Here is a 22,735-nt window from a genome sequence, read left to right on the forward strand (position 1 = left end):
GCAGGGTACCATGTGTGCTGTCACTCTCTCCTGGAACTTCTCATCTCCTCCAAGCATATTTTCTAGCTGTGGAAGTAAAAAGCTTGTCAAACAGATCCAGGCTCAGATAAACCCAGCCAAAAGCACTTCCAGCTTTGGCTTTCAGGTACTCAAGAGTTACGTCAAAGAGCATCTGCAAGATCTCAATAACATGCACAAACCTTTTGGAATGAAGACATTTAGAAATAGGATTAAAAAAATCAGTAACTCAGAGCCTTAGGCAAAGCAGTTAATACTGTCTGTAGCCCAAAGACAATGAATTAATTCCTCCCTTTTTGTTAGAGGAGAGGACTTAGGCCTGATAGTTAAAAAATAATTCTTTCAGCAGGGAAAAAAAAAAAAAGTCAGCCAGAAATTGTTTTTTTGTGTTTGTAAATACCTGATCGACCAGAGGCATCATCAAGGTTTCTGCTCTTTCCTTACTCAGGAACTTCTGGGTGTCAAACAGGAACAGCTTGTGCAAACAGTCTATGGTGAAGTGCAACAGCAGACAGCTCTTTTCTGTGCTATTTTCAGAGTCAAAGAAAGCTTCATCTACGTATCAATCAAGGAGGAAAAAAAATAAACAAAAAAATAAAAATGAAAATATCAGAACTTCCCCACAAGATAGAAACATTGTTAGTTTGTGAATATAGCTAAGGACATACTACATGGCAATTATGTACTCTTCACTCCGAAAAACAGTATGTTATCTGGCTTTTAGTTAATGCCCTGGCAGGTCTGCCACTGCTGTTCACAGTCAGCTGGGGATAAAAGAGAATAGCCACAGGCTATAGGAAAAGTGCTTGGCCACACCTGTAGATATGGTGAATTTCTTCAGGTCACTACAAACTGGATGGGCAAATAGTTTCCCATACAAAAAAGTAATACCTATTTCTGCAAAGAAAGCAGAGGCATCTGAATACACCAGGCAGCATATGAGATGTCAGTGAATGGGGAAAAAAAACCAACCCAAACAGAAACAAGTCACCCTGTTTCCACACAATTTCATTCTCATGGAACTCACTGGGACTGACACTGAAAATTTTCATGTTGTCTCAGCTTTGTACTGGCAGCCCAGAGCCCATGGATGAAAAATGTCCTTTGGTTCCATTATGAGAGAAAGAAGAAAGAGAGAAATGAGAGGTATATCCTGTGAAGTAAATCCTGTAGGAATAAACTTTCAGCAATTATAATTAACCTCTTGAGAAATTAGTTAGCATGCCAATACCTCTCTGTAGTTAGTAGCTGAAAACTTACCAGTTTTAGAAATGTTGACCTGGTTCAGTGTCTCAGCAAATGGCTTCACTAAATGACCAGCAAACAGAGTGAAGAGACCCTTGAGCTTGTCTGCAATGCCATCTGCTATTCGGTGGAATGTCAGCAATCTGTCTTTGAGGGCAGACTCTGTTTTGGACCAATCAAAGAGCTGAAAGTGAAAGGCAGATTAGTTCTTTCCTGTGTCTGTGTGCTGGAAAATACAAATATGCTGATGCAAATGAATTATATTTAAACTTCTTACCCTGAAGAAGAGGGGTCTGAAAGAAGCCTCAGAAAGTTTCATAACCATACTTATTAGACAATCAATAATGTAAGCCTCTGTCTTGCCAACTTCCTCTAAATCATCCTAGAAAAATTAGAAAAACATAATTCCAAGTTTGAAATGTAGGAATTTGAGCTTTCAAATCAAGTTTTAATTCTGTCTGTTTCAGTCTAAATACCTAATCATAATATTGTCTACCCCAAGAACAATTCTAGAACAGAATATTTGATATCCGGAATTTCAGAGCACATATGCAATGGAAACTACTAATATTTTTTCAAACAACTGATAGAATTAGCATGTAGAATTTGAGCTGTTGCTGTTCATCCCCCTAAATAAGCCACCTGGGCATGCTCTGTTCGGAAGTCCAGGGCTTTCATGAAAAATGCCGTCAGCTCAGACTGATGGGACATCAGGTGCTCCTTCTCCATACCAACAATATGCTCCTTCAAAATGTTCATAAGGGGACCCAGGCAGTTCTGCCAAAACAAAAGTAAAGCAATGCAAAGGCAACAGTGATATTGACAGTAACTGAGAAATGTAACAAGGGAACTAGTTTTGCACTTCACATATTTACTTATTAAAATATTGTCAATAAAATAAATAGAACTTTTTCTGGTACTTTTTGGGGGCTTAAGTTAGTAGGATTCCTGAAGAGAGTTTGGTCTCCCCTCTCCAATACTGGAGATACCAGTTAAGTCTTAAAGGTTTGCACCTGTGAGACAGGAGCAAAGCTCAGATGAAAATTATGATTCAACTTGTATTCCTAGCAGATAAATCAAGGCCTTTATGAATGGGATGATCTCTCAAGCATTCATCATCTAACATGCTAAGGACATTAAACTGGCGCATTTCTCCCCGGTCTAACTTTTCTGAATCACCACTGTGGTACGAAAGAAAACAGAGATAATACAAAGACAGCACTAGGTTTGGCTGGATGGAGTTAATTTTCCTCATAGCAGCTCATATGGTGCTGTGTTTTAGTTTTGTGACCAAAAGAACGCTGATAACACACCGTTGTTTTAGCTATTGCTGAACAGTGCTTGCACAGCGTTAAGACCTTCTTTGTTTCTCACTCTGCTCCCCCAGTGAGTAGGCTGGTGGTGGGCAAGAGGCTGGGAGGGGACACAGCCAGGACAGCTGAACCAAACTTTGCACGGCTTCTTTTTTTTCTTTCTTTCTTTTTAATCACAGTGCAAAAGAATTAAAAAACCCCTTACCTTCCGGGTATGTGCCACTTCGCTGTAACATTTCGTAACTGCAGGCAAGAGTATTCGGGGAGCAAGCCTTGTAGCCAGGATAGTTTTCAATGACGTTACACGTAAGCTTATCTGGGATGAAGGACCAAACTCTACCACAATCTTTTCCAAGCGGACAACCTATAAATCCAACAAAAATCCAACAAAAGTTAGGCATACTTAAAGCAACTCAAGAATGTTTTTTACAGTAGTTGTCTTTGCAAGTGTCAGATAGGAACTGTGCTGTTTGCAGCCCTCGGAGCACCTTAGGTGAGGATGTCTGCATACAAAGCTTTGCCCTCTTCAGAAGACAAACACTGAAAAAATGCGGATGTCAGCAGCAGGGGGTCAGAATTACACTAACTAGAGCTGTTAGATACACATTTGATGACATCATGGATATTACAGAATGATCAGGATTCAGAGAATCACAGAATGGTTTGGATTGGAAGGGACCTTAAAGATCATCTAGTTCCAACCCCTCTGCCATCAGCAGGGACACCTTCCACTAGACCAGGTTGCTCAAAGCCTCATCCAGCCTGGCCTTAAACACTTCCAGGGAGGGGGCATCTCCTTCATTCATCTCCTTTTCCAAGAGGCAAACTAAAACCTCTCAGAGGGAAGAGCAGATGCTCTTATATTCTGTATCTTAGCTGCGTAAGAAGGTGAGTAGAAAAGTAATAAGTTACAATCTTCCACATAGTTGGCACACACTCCTACTGCAGTGTCAGAGAGAAAAAAAAAACCTAATCTCTGTAGCTTCTTGTAGGAACTGGGCAGATCTTGTTCCCTTTTACATATCTGTGGGAGTCAGACAGCTCACCTGCAGTAAGCAATCCAAAAGATAAGGACTAAGGAAGTGTGGTAATGTTTCTGCAACCTTCAGGAGAGCAGTGATGGCACTCAGCAAGTAAATCTCATTGGACACCAGCTCCTTCTTATTTTTTAAAGTCTTCAACAGTGCTGGCATCAGCCTGTGAATAACCAAGCATAAAGAAATGTGAAACCACTGACCATTTGGAGGCACATTTACAATCACATAAATCCATCTGTTAAGCCTGCAGGGACAATTTTCACATGAATTTTTACATGTGTATTTGAGAAAACTCAGTGTTTGGGGCTCTTCTGCTGTATTGCAGCACAGAATCATAGAATGGTTTGGGTCAGAAGGGGTCTTTAAAGATCATCTAGTCCAACCCTGCTGCCATAGGCAGGGACATCTTTCACTAGATCGGGTTGCTCGAAGCCCCATCTTTAGTTTAAAGATTAAATAACAGTAAGAAACTTATATTTGTAATGAGATAAAACAACCTTAAAAGCAACAAGTTAGATGCTTGAATTCTTGAATAGGAAGAATAAAATAATGTAACATGCAGAGTTCCCAACTGTACTGGTTCTCATGTTTTTAAATGCAATCTGTTCCACAGTAAAAATACAGAATATGATATGACTTTTCTAAAGCCAGAAAGATTGCCTCTCTGTTCCCAGCAGCAGACTCCATAAGGAACTCCAATGATTATAAAACTCGTACAATTTCCCCACTAGCTTCTTAATTCTACAACCAGGAAGCTCCTTCAAGCACTACAAATACCTTTATTCTCATCTACACAAAACACACACATGCACAGACTTCCACTTGGCTTTCATCAGCATTCCTTCAGTAATGTATATAATCTATTAGTATAACTAATAAACAGTTGGTTCTGTTAAAAAGAACCCAACAGTACCTTGGAAGCTGAGGTATTGCTTGGGCTTTCAATGTACAGGTGACCTCAGCTATACAGAGCAAAGCACTTCCCACCACATTCTTTTCCTCCTTCTCTGAAGAAATGAGATCAATGGCAGTTTTCAGAACAGGTACAAATGGCACTGGATTTTCTGTGCCAAAACCTTTGCAGAGCAGCTTGAGGCTGAACAAAGCAGTCTGCCTGTTGATGGCTTGCTCCTCCTCTTCCTCCTTTCTTTTACACTGCACAATAGCAATGAGCTCAGGAACTAGCTGTAAGAGCTGCAGGATCTAAGAGGACAAGACAACACACACATTAGACATACAATTAGAACCTGCAAGGTCACAATGGGCAGGTAGCCTACATCTTTCTACTCAAGAGCTGCCTGCCACACGTGGCACTGGTACCTGATGTCTTTACATAAAACAAACCACTGCTACATCAGTCTCTCTCTGGGTACTTTGCTAAAGGAACTGAGTTTAACCACTTTGTCTCACCTGGCTCTTCTGCCACCTTGTGCGCTGCTGCACCTTATTGTTCAAAAGGTCCATTGCCTTACGTCTCACAGACGGGAGCTGATTCGTCAGCAGTCCCCTGATTACAGGGATGAAGGTTTCTGTTGGCAATAAGGCATTGACCTACAAGAAAACACAAACAAAACAATACCATAAATGCTCTTCCTGCACTGTGACATAGTAGCCTCCACATAAGACAGGCAAACTCTCTTCAACTTCCCACATGGGATTCAGGATCAAAGAAGAAAGGACAGGCTAGCGATGCTGTATCCGAGGCAAGCAAAAGAACAAAGCAGGTTCCGGTTACAGTACTTGATGTATGTTCACTGGCTGGGAACCAGCCAATATCCGCTAGCTCAAAGATTTCCTCAGCAATTCCTTCTGTCTACACTGGTGAGCTATCCCTCCTTACCCTAAAATACTTCTGGTAGTGCCCTATGCTTGTACATCATGAAAACTGGAATATGCTTCACAGGCAAAAAAAAAATCCAAGCTGTGAAAAGACACAGCACGCAACGAGACAGCCAGTCCAATTCTACAAATAGACTTCTGTTCAGAAAAAGATTAGAAAGAAAAGCATAAGGATTTTTTTCTCCATTTAGTAGAAATATACAACAGTTTCATTGGCATTAGTCAAATAATTTTATGAGGTAACAATGAGAAATGCTGTCAAAACCCATTCCTCTCCCCCAGACAAGACAGTGATGTTACTACTTCCAGCCAGCAGAATACTAACTAGAGGAAATAAGCTTTCCTGATTTTATTCCCCCCCCGGTTGTCATGTCTAAGCTGTTAGCTGTAGTTATTAAAGAACACAGATGAAATTAAACAATGATGCACCAGGTTGCAGACCATCCAATAAAGATTAGTACTAATCCAACAAGAAATCCTACAAACATTATAATCATATTAATAAACAAAAGCAGAAATGTCCCACTGCTAACACGAGGGCTAATGAGACGTACTTTATCCAGCATATCATAGGACTTGTTAAGCAGAACCCTCCAAAATTTGGCTGTTGGCTTGTCTGCATTTCCTTCCACTGAAGATGCCACAGTGTTTATATAGTGAAGAACTTCTTCTAATAGCCTAGATGAAAAGAAAGCATGTTTTAGTAAGTAACAAGGACACTAACAAAGTTGACTTTATCACTGGAAAGCATAAAATTTCATGAAACAGCAACAATAAAAGAAAACGAAAGACCTAATGTAGAGACTAGCAGGTGACACCTACATATTAACAAAAGCTATGGTAGTAAGGACAACCATGTGCACATTAAAGAAGTCTACCTGGTACCCCCAAATTAGCATCTACATACAATAGTAGTTCTACTTAAGAACTCTGCTTTAAAACAAAAACAATCTGGGAAGATACAGATGTTTAAAAATGAGCATTTAAGGAACACAACATTTAAAATAAATCCTACACCCTTTTTCACTTAGAACAAACATAAAAGTTAAGCCTCCACAAAAGAAATCCTCAATTTTGCATCAATTATAGCCCAATAACAACTATGATCTGTGATTACTGGTAATTTTCTTACACCAATGTAGCAGCACCTGTGAATAACAATTTTTTTTTCCTATGAATAAAGCAATATGCTTTGCGAAAAATCTGGAATTTTTTACAGACTCCATCATCAATAGCATAATAGTTATGGGCAAGTATGTAAAGAAGCACTAGCAGAAATACAGAAAGAGTGGATATTGGGTACAGCAATCTTTCAAAAACAAAAAACTCCACATCATATTAAAAACAAACAAAACAAAACCAAACACAAATAACTTGCATATAATAAATACTGCTTGTTGCTGAGGACAGCATTAAAAGCATCCTTGGGGAAAAAATATTCTAATGAGAGTACGCTACTTAAATATTCCTAGCTTGCAGTAAAAGCTAGAAATAGGAGTGGAGCAGATTCAAAACATACCTCTGTTCCAGCTTCTGTAGCTCTTCTGTTTCTTCACATTCAACTATCTGGTTTAGGAAGAAAGAATGGAAAGGCTAAATGTGCAACCTACATCCTCTCATTAAGTTAATATCCCAGTATATACAAATTTGTTCTGAATGAAATGTCCACTAATATGGTAATTATGAGTTCCTCACATTTCCACTTAAGCCATCATTCTAGAAGAAAATCTGAGAATCTCAGGCAATGCAATCACAGAAGCTAATATATTTCATGCTGGTGAATGATTTTCAGCTGAAAAACTGGGAACTATTTCCAGCTAGAGCCACAGCCTAAGATTTGTAACATTTATTTTGCCTTTTCTGAGTTAATAGTATTAATCCCACACCAAACGTGGATTTACATAGACTGCGAGTGAAATCACAGACTCCATAAAACCAGTGGGACCAGAATTTGACTTTGTTACCTGTTCATCAATCACACAAACAGAGTCTATCTGGAAAAGCCTTATTACAGAATTAGCATTACTGAGAGGTTTCAAAACTGTGTCAGTAAAAGTGTCAGCAAGATGCACTGGACAGTGTACTCTTTCATCCCCTTTGAATATAAAGGCATACTAAAAAGCAAATTAAACCTTATCTGTTACAGTATGTCACAATTACTTTATCTGTTCAGTTGAAAAGCAATCTGCCATTATTACCTTTTTCACAAAACTCTGAGAGGATAAAAGTTGTGACATGAAGGAGACAGACAAAAATTTGAAGTGCCGAAGTTGTTTGTCTGAGTGAGACTCCACATTAAAGAGCTGCCCTTCCTGATTTTTTAGCTTTGTCATGCATGCTCTTGACTTTTTTGGCCCAGGATCATCTGTTGAAAACATTAACAAGAAAAAAATTGCAGCCAAGAGAAAAAGACATTTAATTTCTGATTACAGAAAAAAGTAAAATTACAGTCAGATGCCTATCAGGGATAGTCATTCTGCAGTATCCAAAATCACGTCAAATTTCAAAAAAAGATGCTCTGAAATACCACAGGAGAGAAATTTTTCCTTTCAACAGCCTCAAAAGAAGTAGTGCCATTTCACTGCCATTCCATCTGACCATTTTTAGGTGGAGTCTCCTTCTCTGGAGACATTCAAAACCCACCTGGACACCTTTCTATGTGATCTCATTTAGGTTCCTGCTCCGGCAGGGGGATTGGACTAGATGATCTTTCGAGGTCCCTTCCAATCCCTGACATTCTGTGATTCTGTGATTCTTGGTGCTAAAGCAATGGTACACTGGCTACAAACACGAGAGACTTCTAAGGCAGGACCACGTACACTATGCGTCACATATTTAGGAAAACTACTTTCAGTGTCATTACCTGGTCCTTCCTGGGTGAGAAAACGTATTCAAACATTTTTGTTTGAAGTCCTAACTTAAAAAGTTAAGCAAGTCCTAGTTTAAAAAGAAATAAATGACCCTCACTCACCTTCCCTAATGCTCTTTGAAATAACAGACTGGAAAAGTATTAAAACATTGTTTAATTATTACTCCACCATATTGTAGTAGAAAGAATCGAAACTTTAAAAAACCCAGAAATTACTGTAGTTCCTGTGATCTTGTCTGCTATGAATAATAACTTTTTATTTCAACTAAGTGATTTACTGTACCTCGTAAATGAAGACTACTGTTTGATTCTAAGGGGTCAAATTAATCTATAATTAAAATAATAAAAAAAAGTAATCACATATCTTAGCCATTTTATTTTAAAAAAAGTAATTAGAGTAATTCTGTATCCCTTAGTCTTCTGTGTAGAGGAATAATAGAACCATAGAACAATTTGGGTTGGAAGGGAACTTTAAAGGTCATCTAGTTCAACCCCCCTGCAGAGAGCAGGGACATCTTCAACCAGATCAGGTTGCTCAGAGCCCCATCCAGCCTGACCTTGAATGTTTCCAGGGATGGGGCTTCTACCACCTCTCTGGGCAACCTGTTCCTGTGTCTCACTACTCTCATCATAAAAAATTTCTTCCTTATATCTAGTCTAAATCTCCCCTCTTTTAGTTTGAAACCATTTCCCCTTGTCCCTTGTAATAGGAAGGTTTACTTGTATTTGCTGGTTCTGTTTTGCGGTTACCTTCTTTGTTCTCTGGCAGCTCTGTCAAGTACTGGATTATTTTCATCATGCTTTGGAACTGAGAACGTACATTAAATTCGCAACAGATGGAAATCCAAAATTCAGTGTCTGCTTCCAGAACAGCATCCTGTTTATGGTTTAGAAATAAAAATAAAAATAAAAAAAAATTCAAGAATTAAAAATATAAAGCTAATAACGACAAAAAGACTCAAAAACCCCTCAGTGAGTTTGTGAAAATGCCATGGTGAGCTGGATACTGCCAGCATTAACACCAAGAGTAGCAGCAGCAAGCTCTTGGAGAGAACATAGCTCCAGAGGGTGTAGAAAAAAGATTAAACTGCTACAGCAAAGACTGTATCTTCTCACCAGTGTTCCTTTAGTAATTCTTTTCATTTACTCCATAAACTATACTTTCACCTAATCCGAGGGCCTGCCTACACAAAAACATAACAGGGTCTATATCTTGGTCTGTACAGGAAGACCAGTATCACATTTCACAAACACAGTTAAAGAAAAAAAAAAAAAGACAACTTTAAAAATATTGAAGCACTTCATAATTAGATTATCTGCTCTTCAGGTCAAGGATTGCTGTACAATACGATCTAATTTATTGTTCAGGCTCTGGGACAAAACAATATTCCATCTGCAACACAAACTGTAGTCCACATCACCAATAGGTTCTGCTACAGCACAAGCTCAGAGCTCACTCGTTGTTTCAGCACAACCTAGGGGCTTATCTTGCACCTTCTTAAAGGCAAGGCCATGAACAGAAAGGGGGAGATCAGTCCCTTGAGGAAAAAGTTGACCCCACGAGTCTTCTAACCTTGTCTGTGCTTGATGTCGCAGTCACAGTTTTGGTGACATACTGCTCAAACAGCAGCACCAGGAGAACCCAGAGGAACTTGTCACCTCCCACCGTAGAGATCAGCTGGGATAGGATGGGCAGGCGGCGGTGCTCTGGCACGTGGGGCAAGGCGTCCACAAACACACGGATGATCTTTATCACCACCTCTTCCACACTTCCCGAGGACTCTGACAAATCACTGTCTTCAGCCTATATACAGACAGGTACAGCTGTTTAAACAGATTATTGCAGATGGGTACAAGTTCTCCTGTGTAAATTCAGAACATTTAAGAGAAAAAGCACTACGTGCCTGATAAAAGCATTTCCAAAAGCACAATCTCAAGGAAAATATAAATGCTCCAAAATAAACAGTTTTGAAACACACAGTTCCTTTTCAGTGCTTAAGGAAGAAGCTTCAAATAAATTTTTTTAAAAAAAGAAGATTTAAAAAAAAGAAAAAAAAATTTAAAAAATTACTTGTCATTCAGCTGAAGCAAGCAGGACATTTTCAAGGGAAAGCAATGCCACATCCTTCTGAAAACTTTGCCTGTAAGCCTGATAGTTAGGGACTTGGCTTCAAGGGCCTCGTAAAAATAATAAAAGTAGGCTACGTGATCTCAGGTAAATTACATTAGGCTCTCCCCACCTGTAATAATTGTGTGTGCCATAAACAATTTGTCACAGAAACTTGTGATGGCTGCTATGAAAGCTTTTAAATAAAAAAATAATGTTTTTTAAAAAGGAGAGATATAGCAACTTGATTAACAGAAATCTGCAAGAGGATGCAAAATGTGTATACATATCAATAAAAAACACACCAGGAAATCCCCAGCTCATTGTTAGAAGAAGGATTTTTTTCCCCCCAATTCATTTTTATATAAGATATTTATATGGTGTTTTTCATGTTTAAATCTATGAATGACTAGAATTAAAATTTATTAGGAGCAAGTGAGATTTGATGGAAGAAAAAGTGTCCCCTTTGAAAAATAATACTATATTTTTGTTTTGGTTTGTAACCATTTATCTAACCAGACAAACACAAGAAAACCCACACAAACACCAGCTGGAAGAATAAAAGCATCTGTCAAATATTTTATCTTTCCACTTCCTTCAGACCATGTCTACTATTGATATGACCATGACAGATTATTAAAGGACCTCCTCCTTATTTCCAATTGTTACTCTACTGAACTTGCCTGCTATTTTTATGATTAAAAAAACTTGAACTTAAAGTATGTTTCAGGTCCTCTTTAGGTACAGTTGTGATACTGTCCTGGCTAAACCATTTATAAAGTGCGGGAGCTCATAAGATTAAAAAAGCAGTAGTCTGATGAACTCAAGAGCTGGTCAGATGACGAGTAGTCTGTTCATATAGTTATTATATATAATTTAACATCTATCTAAAAATAATCCTAGAATAGGCTACAACTTATTAGCCCACTGATAGTCTAAACCATTCTACTTAGTTAATAATCTTACTGTTCACTTTTTTCTACGCCTTTCCATTAAGTACACAAATTTACCTGTATAAGAGCAGGAATAACCATCTGCACCGTCTTATTAATTACTTGGAATGTGTAAGTATCATCCAGACGCAAGACATTTGCTCCCATGAATGTGAAAATGGGCATAATGTTATGGAGAACTTTATCCTGGAAAAGAAGACAGATGATATTAGTTTATTTTTTTAACCATGCTGCTTCACATATTATACCTAAAGGCATTTATTTCTCCTTCCCACAAATGCCAATAGATTCCTATAAAAGAAAATGAGGGTCATGAGTATCTTCCAAAACCTCCACTAAACTAATTTTAAATGTGTCCCTTAAAGCTACTTACTGTGTGACTGTTACACTTCTAAATATTATTTAGAAACCAAGATATACTTCTAAGCAAGTAATCAAAGAGCAGAAATTGAGAGTTTAGTCTGCTAAAATACTTTGTATTCTTTAACTCAGTGCCATGCTAGCATGACAAGCAAAATCAGCTATGGGGAGATTTGCAGAAGCACAAATGTGAGTCTGGCACAGATTCCAGTGATTTTCATACCTTTCCCAGCCACCCATTTTATATCTGTAAAACATCTGCACTATCTACAATCGTACAATGGAAAGCAACCATGCTCATTTTAACTTCTGGCTTTTTTGGGGGCTAGATTGTAATAACAGTAATTAATTGTAAGAGGGATGGATTAGAGGTGCCACCTAGCTCAAGAGTTAGTTTCCTAGATTTTGCCAGAACTTAGAGCAAGAAGTTATAGGCACATTTTTCATTCGGTTTTAGTGACCTGGAGAAGTGTTTTATATTTAAAAAGAGAGATGAGACTCATAAATATTCCCTTGTATTCTGATCTTGAAAATCTTGTAAGAGCCAGTATTAATGCAGAATAAAAGCTCAGTTCTACAGCAGGTGAGAGCAGTAAGACAGTGACAAAGAAAAACAACTCCAACAACAAAAAAGCCAAATCCTTCACAAATTTGTCAAAAACATTCCAGTTTTGCCTGTTGGGAAAAATGCCATCTCTCCCAATGTGTGGAGAAAGTACTGAGATAAAGATAAAGATGCAAACTGAATTTGATAGATACATCTAGATACATTTTGCTGCTTTTATAGTTTCAAAGCAAAAGAATCTGACTTAGAAGAGTGAGTGTACAGTCAAATTTCAATCCATAGAAGAAAAGGCCTGTTTCTCAATTAAAATCAGATCAACTTGATTTTATGCTCAACTACAACTAGATTTCTCAGGGTTGTATACAATAGGAACTTGTAAGAATACATGTGCTATTGGGCTAGATGTTTTCTCTCTTGTATATAAAAAAGCAGGGCAAAGAAGAAACAATGCACAAGAACTTTAACCACAGCAGGAAGGTGAGGCAGGGCTGTCATGAGAAAACTTTCATTTCTAATGTGCTTCACTGCAAGTCATAAATGACTAGTGGCCAAAGCTTCAAGACAGAAGTTTGTTTCCAAGTAAAATATAACAGAAAGCCCTAAAAGAGCAGGGAATACGCTCTTTTGCCTCTTGCAAATTTTGCCTCTTCCTCCTTTCAGAAAGTTTCTCCCCATAGAAGAGCTCTATACGTTCTTCACTCTGCCCAGTATTTGGAACCTGAAGAGAAGAGCCAACACATAAATTTCAGGTACTACTTACAGGAAACATGCCAGCAACAGCACCAAGGAGAAGCAGCGCATGGTGGTGTGTCTGGGGCATTTTAGAAATCCTGATGCACTGAACTATCAGTTCCACATTGAACTTTTCTTTGTCAAGGATATCTGCAAGTAAGAAACATTCACTGATTACCAATTTAATGGTCAGCCATGTAGGAATAAACAGCACACTCAAGCACTTGTTTCAATTTGCACACCATACCTAAGAGACCTACCAAAAATGATTAAGAAGGCAAACTTCTATACCCTTATAGAGGAATCTATTTCTCCTCAACAATACAGTTTAGACTGAGAGAAGAAAAATGTCAGAGGCCATTGTTTTAATGCTGTACTGGTGGAGAGAAGTGCCAAGAAATGAGTCTGGCAATTTTTACCTGCTGGAATCTTGCTACCATCTGAAGACAATTTCTGACAGATGCTTAGCAGGCAGCTGAGGATTAGCTGCTTTGTATATTCCATATTTTCTTCTTCTGATGCTGTAGGTTCCAGACACCTATACATTCAGGAAAAAAATTAAGAAACTGGAAAAGGTGACAGAAAAATAAGTGACCAAACTGCCTACTAAGATACAAATAAAAAACTGCAATGTTCATTACACATAAGTTCTAAATTGAGGCTTCTAAAAAGTGTTTGCCAAAAAGTGCCTCTTGTTTTTTGTTTTCAAATAGATCAACTGGTCTAATAAAAGACATTTACCAAAGCACTGTCAAGAGTATAAGATGATTACCTGAAATATGATTACCCATATATGCAACGCAAGTCATAAGGAAAAAAGATAAACACCCAATCTATACGTAAACTTTCCTAAGTGCCTGGAGATAGGGCCGGCAGCGATAGTTTTCTTAGGTTGCACTGGATGAAGGCTGTTCCACAGTGTTTTGGGAGGAATTTTAAAGCTTAGCTTATTATTATTATTATAGCTCTGCAAAAGGCACAAATCCTGTGAATTGTGCCTGTTTCAGCACAGGTGTCATCGTTCTTGGCAATCCTGAGCCCTCCACCTGAGAAGCAAAGTCTTCACATAAGAAGCTATGCATCAGGTAAAAATCTTAAGCAGCTCATCACACTGTTTAAAGGGCAAAAAATTGCATCAACTTCCCATTCCTCTCATCTGATTTACATAAAAGATGTTCAAGTAAAAAAGGCAAGCTAAGCTTTAACACATGGCAACAAAGCAGAGAGAAAGTAGCCCATATTTTAACACTTTACAGTGCCTACTGCAGAAGAGAATGCTCAAGGACTCGTGTGTTATGGAGGCACAATTACCGGCTCAGCAGGTTAAAAAGCGCAGGTACCAACGCCTGCGGACGTCTCAGTTTCTTCTTATGCTGCAGTAATTCCAGGATAAGCATAACTCTCTGCCAGCTGAAGTGGCTTGTTTCTGGTGCCAATTCTGCATCTTGAGGCTTTCTAAAAAGATAATGATGAACAATGAGGATATACATTTGCAAAGAAAACAGCAGTGAACAAACACATGCATAAGTAAAAAAAAAAAAGACAATTTTTCCTTCATATAGTTATATTCTTTACTGCTTCTCCTGTGAGAGGTGGCAATGGGTGGGCTTTTGATTGAAGCAGCAACATATTTTAAACCACCAACAGAAAACCCAGACCAAGCTTGAAAAAACAAACAAGTATAGCATGTCTTCTGTGTATACAAAAATCCCACACAATGAAGTAGACTTCTGTGGACAAAAAATAAAATCTATTACCAAATAACTATTCAAATGCTGATCTGTTTGCCATGCAGGAAACTCATATCTTCAGAACTAGAAGTTGTCTGACCACTGACTATGCAGGCAGTGGGTGTGTGTGCAAGCACATGTGTTTATAATGTCTGACAGACACAGTTTACAGATGGATCAGTCTAATGGGTGATGATTATTAACAAAGGTCAAGTGAAGGAAAGTAAGAACAGCTATTCTAGGTCAAACCAAGAAAACCAACTCAATATCCTGTTTCAGCAACGGCTGACAGCTGAAGCTTAAAGAAGAGTAAGTACAGCGGACCAAACAGCACCTTCCTGATGAGAACAGAAAGAAGAAACAAGACAGAGAGATCTAAAAATTAATGATTATACTAATGTTTTAACTGAAAGAAAATACCATTTTTCAGTCAATAGCAACATTTTGATGAGCATCTGTAGACCTTAGTCACATGTATGTAATTTGTCCAAATATCTTTATTACTAACCAATTTTAATACCTACAAAAATGAATCTTGTTCAACTGTGTCACGACAGATTTTGTAAGAGCAAATGTCAACATTAAAACTACTAGATTTTTTTTTAAATTTTGATCATAGTTCCATCAGTTCTCAAACAGCAACATGAGTTGGTTTTCTCCTGCCAAAAGTAGCTCAGAGTTATTCTGCTGTGCAGGGGAAAAGAAGGAATAGATGCTTATGCTTTCAATATAAACTATGCAAGGTAGTAAAACAAGTGGCATTTTCAAAATGTACAGATAATATTTTTGGGTTTCTAGTTATTTTACCTCTGTTGCTGCATTTTCTGCCTTCTAGTTTGCTGAACAGTGGCCAGGCTTTTGGTTTTCTCAGGAGGCTCCAGTTCTTTGACAATCTGCTCAGCACACACTGAAATCTGAAACAAACAATAATGCAAGTACCAATGAACAATGTGTGATAACACACATCTATGCTCCCTCCTTTTTTAAAAACCCATCCTTTTCTTGCACATGAGAGTATATAATCTACACATTCAAGTCATATCCCAGAAAATGAAACTCAGTGCAGCAGAAAGAAGTGACTTCATTCACATTGTATAGTAAATGACTAGTACATGGCTTTTTAAGGAATACCTTCTAAAAGCAGTCATTTAATGAACTTCTAATGCTATTAACACAATTACATTATGTGAAAAATAGTTTCTGATTCCTTTCATGCTATGAATGACATAAACAACGAGTGTTACTGAATGTAGTAACGTAGAACTACCACAACAGGTTTGAACAAATTTCTGTGTTTGGGAGTTTGCCACTTACCCCTTTAAACACACTGCTAATTGTCTGGGCACAAAGCGGGTTCTTACAGTTTAACAGTAAGTCAAACAATACTTTTAACAGCTTCTCTTGCACCATCCCCTCTGACACAGCTGCAAAGAACGGCTTAGTAATCTACAAAAAAGGAAAAAAGAAAGGGTGCAGAGAGGTTTACTGTAAGAGGGTAACAAAATCACAAGCTATGGAACTTAGGTATGTTAGATTATGTATGACACCCAATCATAGACACATGTTCATATGAACATATATCATAAAAATTTGCATATTAGCTATGTATTTGTATATATCCAGGAATCCTTAGATGCAAAACACATAGTTCTGAAATATCCATCAGACATACTGATTCCTGAAATTTTTTACACAGCTTGCCTGGTGAGGGGAACAAACTGTCTGTTGCCAGCTTCTGGTAAGTATGTATGAATACCTAGCTAATAGAAGGCCTGGATTTGTAGCCTCCTTCAAATGAGACTATTTCTCACCTACTCTATTTTCTTGACAGTTTTTCCTCAGAAGAAGAACATGAAGTAAAGCTCCTGCCTGACTGACAAAAACTAAGGACAGTGGAACAGTATTATCTGCAGGCAACGATACAGGTATTAATCTGCATGCAAATAACATTTCTATTCTGTACTTGTCAAAATGCAAAAATAAAGCAAGCAGCAATTTCTTCTTCTGGTAAGTTGAGAGAAAGTTTTGCTGCCTGTTTAGATGTTTCAAATACACTATGGAGACCTCAAAAACTTGTACTAAAAGAAAGACAAGTCAAAAGCTATGGATTCCTTAACACAGAAAAAGCCCTTGTAAATCCAATCCGGAACACTGCTACTTGCTTTAGGTATCAAAAGAAATTAACACAGCCATACCTGCCCAAGTGCTGTGATCTGAAATGGTGGAATTTCTTCATAGAATTTCTTGGCAGCATGAAGACTTTTGATAAATAAATCCAGACTCTGCTGATTCTTGCATAAGAGGGATGCTGAATATTCATTAAACTTTCCAAGGATGAGATGCAGGAGTACAACTTCGTCTTTCAACATTGCTTCAGGTTTCTTAAAGACCTTCTCTAGCAACCGGTCTAGTACAGGCAAGAGGTGAGAAAGAACCATCTGCAAGCAGAGGAAATTCATAACTGAAGTTTTTATCCATTCTCATTTTAACAAACTCCAAATAGCACAGCTTCATCTTACTGCAACATCCCCTCTCTGGTAACACACTGCAGACAGTATTTTAAACAACAGCTATTCAAGAGGAAAAATACAAGAAAGACTTATTGTGAGATTACCAGGAGTACACACTCATCTGCTACTTTGCTGTTCTCCTTTGCAGAGCAGTATTTCATATTTTTAAAGAACAGAAACAAGGCATTTTTCACCAAGTTATGAATGCTGTCTCCTACAAAACCCAAACGTGAGGCAAGAATGCTTATCCTCTATGCAGTTTACAATCCTTTCAGCATTTACAACCAAACAGCATAAAAATTAAAAATTTCATTCATTTTTTGAACATTGAACTTGTATTTTTGAGCACTTGGAGAATTCTGAATATACTGGATGTTTAATCATTTCAACATTTCAGTCAAGTGCAGAACCCATAAAGCAACTAGAAAGGTGGCACTTACCTCACCATGGACTTCATGAAGAATTTTCATTAAGTTTCTTGCAACATATGATGGGAAAATAGGGTTCTGTACACAGTCAAGTATGCTTTCCAAAGCTTCCAACAATTTTTTATTCTGGGATTTCTGTTTTGGTTGTGTCTCAAGCTCCTCAAATAGAGTTCCCATAATCTAGTTCATTAACAAAGTGAAAGTTAAGTTCATTCCCTGCAATAAAAATGCCTTAAAACGACATTTATTCAATGCAATCTCGATACAAACAGAATTCTTCATCTGTAAATAAACCACAAGTTAATATCTTTTATTTGACTGATATTCTCAATTCTCTGCATGCAAGAAATCACGTGAATGTTTTAACAGTTCTTTAAAAAAATATATTAAAAAATCAGTCCACCATAGTATACAAAGACAATGAACTTTCCCTGTTAACTTGATTACTTTTAGAAAAGATGGGAGTTCACAGCTGCAGACAAAACTTGTATTAATGTACACCTTAATAACAAAAATACCTGTGTTATGTATGTACGGTCAGATATGATCTCTTCTGTCTTTTGCTCCAAATGCTGAAGGACTGGATGAAGTAGAGACTCCTTTATCCCTCTCAAGGAATGAAGGCAGTTGAGAGCAGCCCTTCGAACTTCACTCACAGGACTACTCAAGTTAATTAGCAAAGATATCACCACTGCAAAAAGAGTGAGGGAAGGAAGGAGGAAAAGACAACAGAATAAAGTGAGCAGTCAGAATTTGACTGTATCTGTCCCTGAAGAGGCATCAACGTTACTTTGGAATTAAAAAGTCATCTCTTTTCACTATAAACCTCTAGACTACACAACACCTACATGAATCCCACAGATCCATGGCTCTGAACTGCTTCACCGCAGTCCTTATATTGATGTTTAAGCTCAGAGAGTTCATATATTGCTACTGACTGCCATGTCCTTATACTGCACTGAAAGTAAGGTGCTGTAATTGACTTCTTCAGCATAGCAGCATGTTCCTTTAACTCGTTTAAGATTAAAAAAAAGTGGTTTCATCTACTTCCAAGCTTGGGCTAGTAACTGCAGCAGTGAATCAGCAAGACAGAGAGCTGTCTCAGCCTAGTGCGGCTGAATATAAATAACTATAGATACTCTTCATGATATAAAATATAGTGAAATTGCACAAAATTAAAAAATACTGTGATAAGTCTTAAGATGAGAGATAGATATTGTTTTACTTTACCTGGAGACGATGGTGATAGCAGCTGTTTCTTTTTTTGGTAGGTCTGCGATTCAAGCAGTGCATAGCCAATATACAGAGCTTGAGTCTGTAGCATTGCACTGACTTCGTAGTTCAGTTGATTTGAAAGGTTATAACTGTAAGTCCATAAAATTGAAAGGAACTTGAAGAGAACCTCTGAATCTTTTAGATGTACCTTAAATTTAACAAAAAAACCCACAAGCAAAAATAAAAAACAAAACAGAAAAGCACTTATTTAGTAACTTCTATTTATTTGACAAACTACTACTGACAACATCTGATAAACCACCCAAATCAAAGGAGTATATATAATATAGATATATTCTTGCCCAATACTGGTGAGAAAACATGAGATGATGTTATAAGGAAACATGCAGTGTCTTCTAAAAGTTTTCCTTTAAATTTCTGTATTTAAAAACTAACAAATTTTACAAAGTAACTGTTTGCTTTTCTCCCAGATAGCACCAAAACTTGTATCTCAAACTTCAGCTCTTGACCTGGCCCTGCAAATCAGTGTTACGTTTTCACCTTTGCCTCAACTGGTCCATTTATTGTTTCTTTACTTTAGTGTTTTATTATTACAGTTAATTAGGGTTAACTAACCAGCTGAAGCTTAGACTTTTATCTGCTCACAGTACTATCATGTCACAACAAGCAGTGTTGCATGATCAGTTCTCCATTTTCCCCAGCTGTCCTTAAAATTAGGTAAATTCATAATACTTGATGACTAATAATTCAGAGCAAAGAAATGCAAAAGTAATACCTTGAGTAAGAGATTCATCAATGCTCTGTACTGAACAGCATTGCTTCCCTCACTGGCTCCACAGACAAGCAGGTCAAATAGCCCCAAAAGGAGGTGCAGGTAGCCTTGGATGTCTTGATTCAGAGATTCGGGATTCCACCAAGTTTCCTCTAAAAGATACGGGTTATAAAAAAGACACAGTGGATGCATATAAACACCTTCAGAAACCAAGAGAAAAGAGACATCTCTAGTTAAAAGTTTAAGAAAATACATTTGGCTGATTTCACGTTCACAAGTGAGCAACCTTTACAGATCTCAGTAACAACACAGGAAGAAGGTTAGGAAGCAAGGCTTCTTTGTTTCCAACAACTTCTGAAGATAAAAAAAAAAAAATAACCTTCCTTCTTCATTTGATTGATATAAAAGACAGTCAAAACACCTTAACACCTACCTTTTGCAAAGGACAGAGGAGATTTTAGGCCAATAATGAAGTTTTTCAGTAAGAACAGGAACATAGCTGACTCCTCTGCATGAGCAGTCTGATCACTATTGAGCTTTTCTATATATGCAGTTAACAAGTCCTTAGGCATCAAAGCTTCCTCTGTTTCAACAGACCAATTTAGGGCAGTTTCCTGTGAATGAAAATTCATTTTAGTATATACTGTCACAAATTCATGCAACAGAAGACAGAAAATTGCACTAAAATTCAGCAATATTTAATTTCCAACCTCAAAAGAGGTATTCTTACAAAGTGAAACACAGTCCTGCTCATGTGGGTTTTCTTACACACACACAAAAAAACAAGCTATTTCAACAACAAAATAAAACAAGAAAACCCCAATGGGAAATATGCATAAAAGTAAAGCAAAAAAAAGGTAGCAGATGCAGAAATGCTCTTCCTGAACATTGTTCCTGCCTCTCTGATGCTCCTCCTTCTGCCTCCATGTTATCCCCCAGAAGGTGTCAATACAACTGCTTACAGAGCTGCACAATAAACCAAACCCCAACAAATTCAGGAATGACCCTTTCAATGTTGTTGCAAGGACCTGCTTGAGGTTGAAATTCATAGAATCACAGAATCATAGAATGGTTTGGGTTGGAAGGAATCTTCAAAGATCATCTAGTCCAACTCCCCCTCTCACGGGCAGGGACATCTTTCACTAGATCAGGCTGTTCAAAGCTCCACTGAATCTGACCATGAACACCTCCAGGGATGAGGCATCCACAACTTCTCTGGGCAACCTGTTCCAGTGTCTCACCACCCTCATAGGAAAGAATTTCTTCCTTATATGCAAGCTAAATCTACCCTCTTTTATTTTAAAACCACTGGCCCTTGTCTGATTGCTACAGGCTCTAGTAAAAAGTGTCTCTCCATCTTTCCTATATACCCTCTGTAAGTACTGGAAGACTGCAATACGGTCTCCCTGGAGCTGAACAACCCCAACTCAGCCCTTCTTCATAGGAGAGATGCTCCAGCTCTCTGACCACTTTCATGGTCCTCCTCTGGAACTGCTCTTCGTATAAGCTCTTTTTCATACTCAACTGCATTTTCTTCCTCTGACTATTGAACAAGCCAGCAAAACCTTTACTTATGGACAAAAAATATTCCAAAGTCAAACAATGATGCCACAATGTAGCTGGCAGAAATGCCCCAAACTTTGTGCCAAGCCCAAAGCACTGAAACACTGAATCAGTTATTGGGATGCTAGCCGAAAGCTCTGGAGTTCTTGATTTTTTAATGCAGACTCACTAGAGTGACAAAATGTAAAAGCAATTCTTAATGGCAGCTTCTTGTACTGTGGCCAAGTGTGTGTTTTTGCTCTGAAAAGAAATGAAAGTGAGATTTTCAGTCCTTCTCAAGGTTTCTGAAATTCTTGTTCTCCAATAAAAAAGATTCCTCCTTTACACAGAAAATTCCCTCTCTAAACTGTTTACATCTTACCTCTGCAGCATCAATAGTTCTGAGCTTTTTTATTTTTTTCTCCAAGAAACGGAAGACTCTGATAGCCACTGAAAAATAACTTTCCTTCATCTGTGTTTTGCAGCAGCACTGAACAAGCACTGAACCAATTACATGAGTAGTTACTTTCTGTCTCACGCTGTCAGATTCTGTTTCAGCAACGAGTATCAGATCATCAACCTTAGAAAAGGGAGTGGAGGAAAAACAACAACAAAAAGTCTGTAAGACAATGGGGCTTCACAATGACTTTATATTGTTTTTTATTTGCATGTCCAATTAAATCTTTGTTACCTTCTATCACTGGTAAGTTACTGACTGCTGACTCTTTGGAACCTGGGAACACACAAACATCTGTTTCTATGAACTACCCACAGGTATACTTGTTTATTCTCTAGAATTTTTTTTTTTTTTTCAGGAAACTAAAAATTCCTGGAATTTAGTTACACTAATAATTTGTCCAAATAGGTAACAGCTTTGCTTCTTCTTTTCCTTATGTTAAGGGAGAAATTTGTTTTATCTAGATTATATTGGGGTTTGTTATTTTATATATATATATATATTTGCCTAGCAGCTTGATGATAGCATATTAATACTAAGAAAAGCACATACAAAGTTCTATGTCAAATTTGTTCTACCACAGTGACCACCTGGAAAGTAAGATCTCTCAAGGTTAGGGTAACATGGTACACATACCATTTGCAATAGTAAGGAAGGATCCCCTGAAGTAATATTTTTAGAAAACAGCAGAATCATTTTCTCGTTGGCCATTCCAATCAACTCTGCAGACTTGCTAGATTTAATTGTCTCTTCAAGAGCTATTCCAAGGAAAAAAATAATAATCAGACAATCTAGGTATACAAATCATATATTAAAACACTGGTGGCTCAACAGTATTTAGAACCAGTCAGAAACATACTAGAAAATTTCTTTGTCTTGTCAAAGAGTTTTTTAGAGAACTTAATTCACACTCACAGCACGGCAGCTTGATAATGACAGCCAGTCTCCTTCAATAAGCATCTAGGTTCAATAAGGATGACGTCCTAAATTCTCACAACTTTTATTTTACCAAATTAGTTACA

The 22,735-nt window shown here is 37.7% G+C and overlaps 1 protein-coding gene across 1 annotated transcript in view; it reads right to left on the minus strand.

Annotated features, from left to right (window-relative positions):
• HEATR1 (HEAT repeat containing 1) overlaps positions 1–22,735 on the minus strand; it is a gene marked incomplete at its 5' end in the record, with an annotated part of 34,207 nt that overhangs the window by 1,427 nt on the left and 10,045 nt on the right. Inside the window, 28 exons of the mRNA XM_029083893.1 lie at positions 1–66; positions 419–573; positions 1,279–1,447; positions 1,541–1,645; positions 1,906–2,040; positions 2,782–2,940; positions 3,623–3,773; positions 4,527–4,816; positions 5,024–5,164; positions 6,007–6,130; positions 6,972–7,018; positions 7,651–7,817; positions 9,072–9,198; positions 9,895–10,125; positions 11,439–11,567; positions 13,067–13,188; positions 13,458–13,576; positions 14,350–14,493; positions 15,576–15,682; positions 16,083–16,214; positions 16,964–17,206; positions 17,719–17,886; positions 18,225–18,397; positions 18,937–19,129; positions 19,718–19,866; positions 20,148–20,328; positions 21,639–21,836; positions 22,350–22,471. The exon at positions 1–66 is cut by the window's left edge and continues 96 nt beyond it. Of these exons, the coding sequence (XP_028939726.1) occupies positions 1–66; positions 419–573; positions 1,279–1,447; positions 1,541–1,645; positions 1,906–2,040; positions 2,782–2,940; positions 3,623–3,773; positions 4,527–4,816; positions 5,024–5,164; positions 6,007–6,130; positions 6,972–7,018; positions 7,651–7,817; positions 9,072–9,198; positions 9,895–10,125; positions 11,439–11,567; positions 13,067–13,188; positions 13,458–13,576; positions 14,350–14,493; positions 15,576–15,682; positions 16,083–16,214; positions 16,964–17,206; positions 17,719–17,886; positions 18,225–18,397; positions 18,937–19,129; positions 19,718–19,866; positions 20,148–20,328; positions 21,639–21,836; positions 22,350–22,471 (4,247 nt within the window). The remainder of the gene's footprint in view (positions 67–418; positions 574–1,278; positions 1,448–1,540; positions 1,646–1,905; positions 2,041–2,781; positions 2,941–3,622; positions 3,774–4,526; positions 4,817–5,023; positions 5,165–6,006; positions 6,131–6,971; positions 7,019–7,650; positions 7,818–9,071; positions 9,199–9,894; positions 10,126–11,438; positions 11,568–13,066; positions 13,189–13,457; positions 13,577–14,349; positions 14,494–15,575; positions 15,683–16,082; positions 16,215–16,963; positions 17,207–17,718; positions 17,887–18,224; positions 18,398–18,936; positions 19,130–19,717; positions 19,867–20,147; positions 20,329–21,638; positions 21,837–22,349; positions 22,472–22,735) is intronic.

This window comes from Antrostomus carolinensis, unplaced genomic scaffold (assembly GCF_000700745.2).
Source record: "Antrostomus carolinensis isolate BGI_N321 unplaced genomic scaffold, ASM70074v2 scaffold5460, whole genome shotgun sequence".
NCBI classification, from domain to species: Eukaryota; Metazoa; Chordata; class Aves; order Caprimulgiformes; family Caprimulgidae; genus Antrostomus; species Antrostomus carolinensis.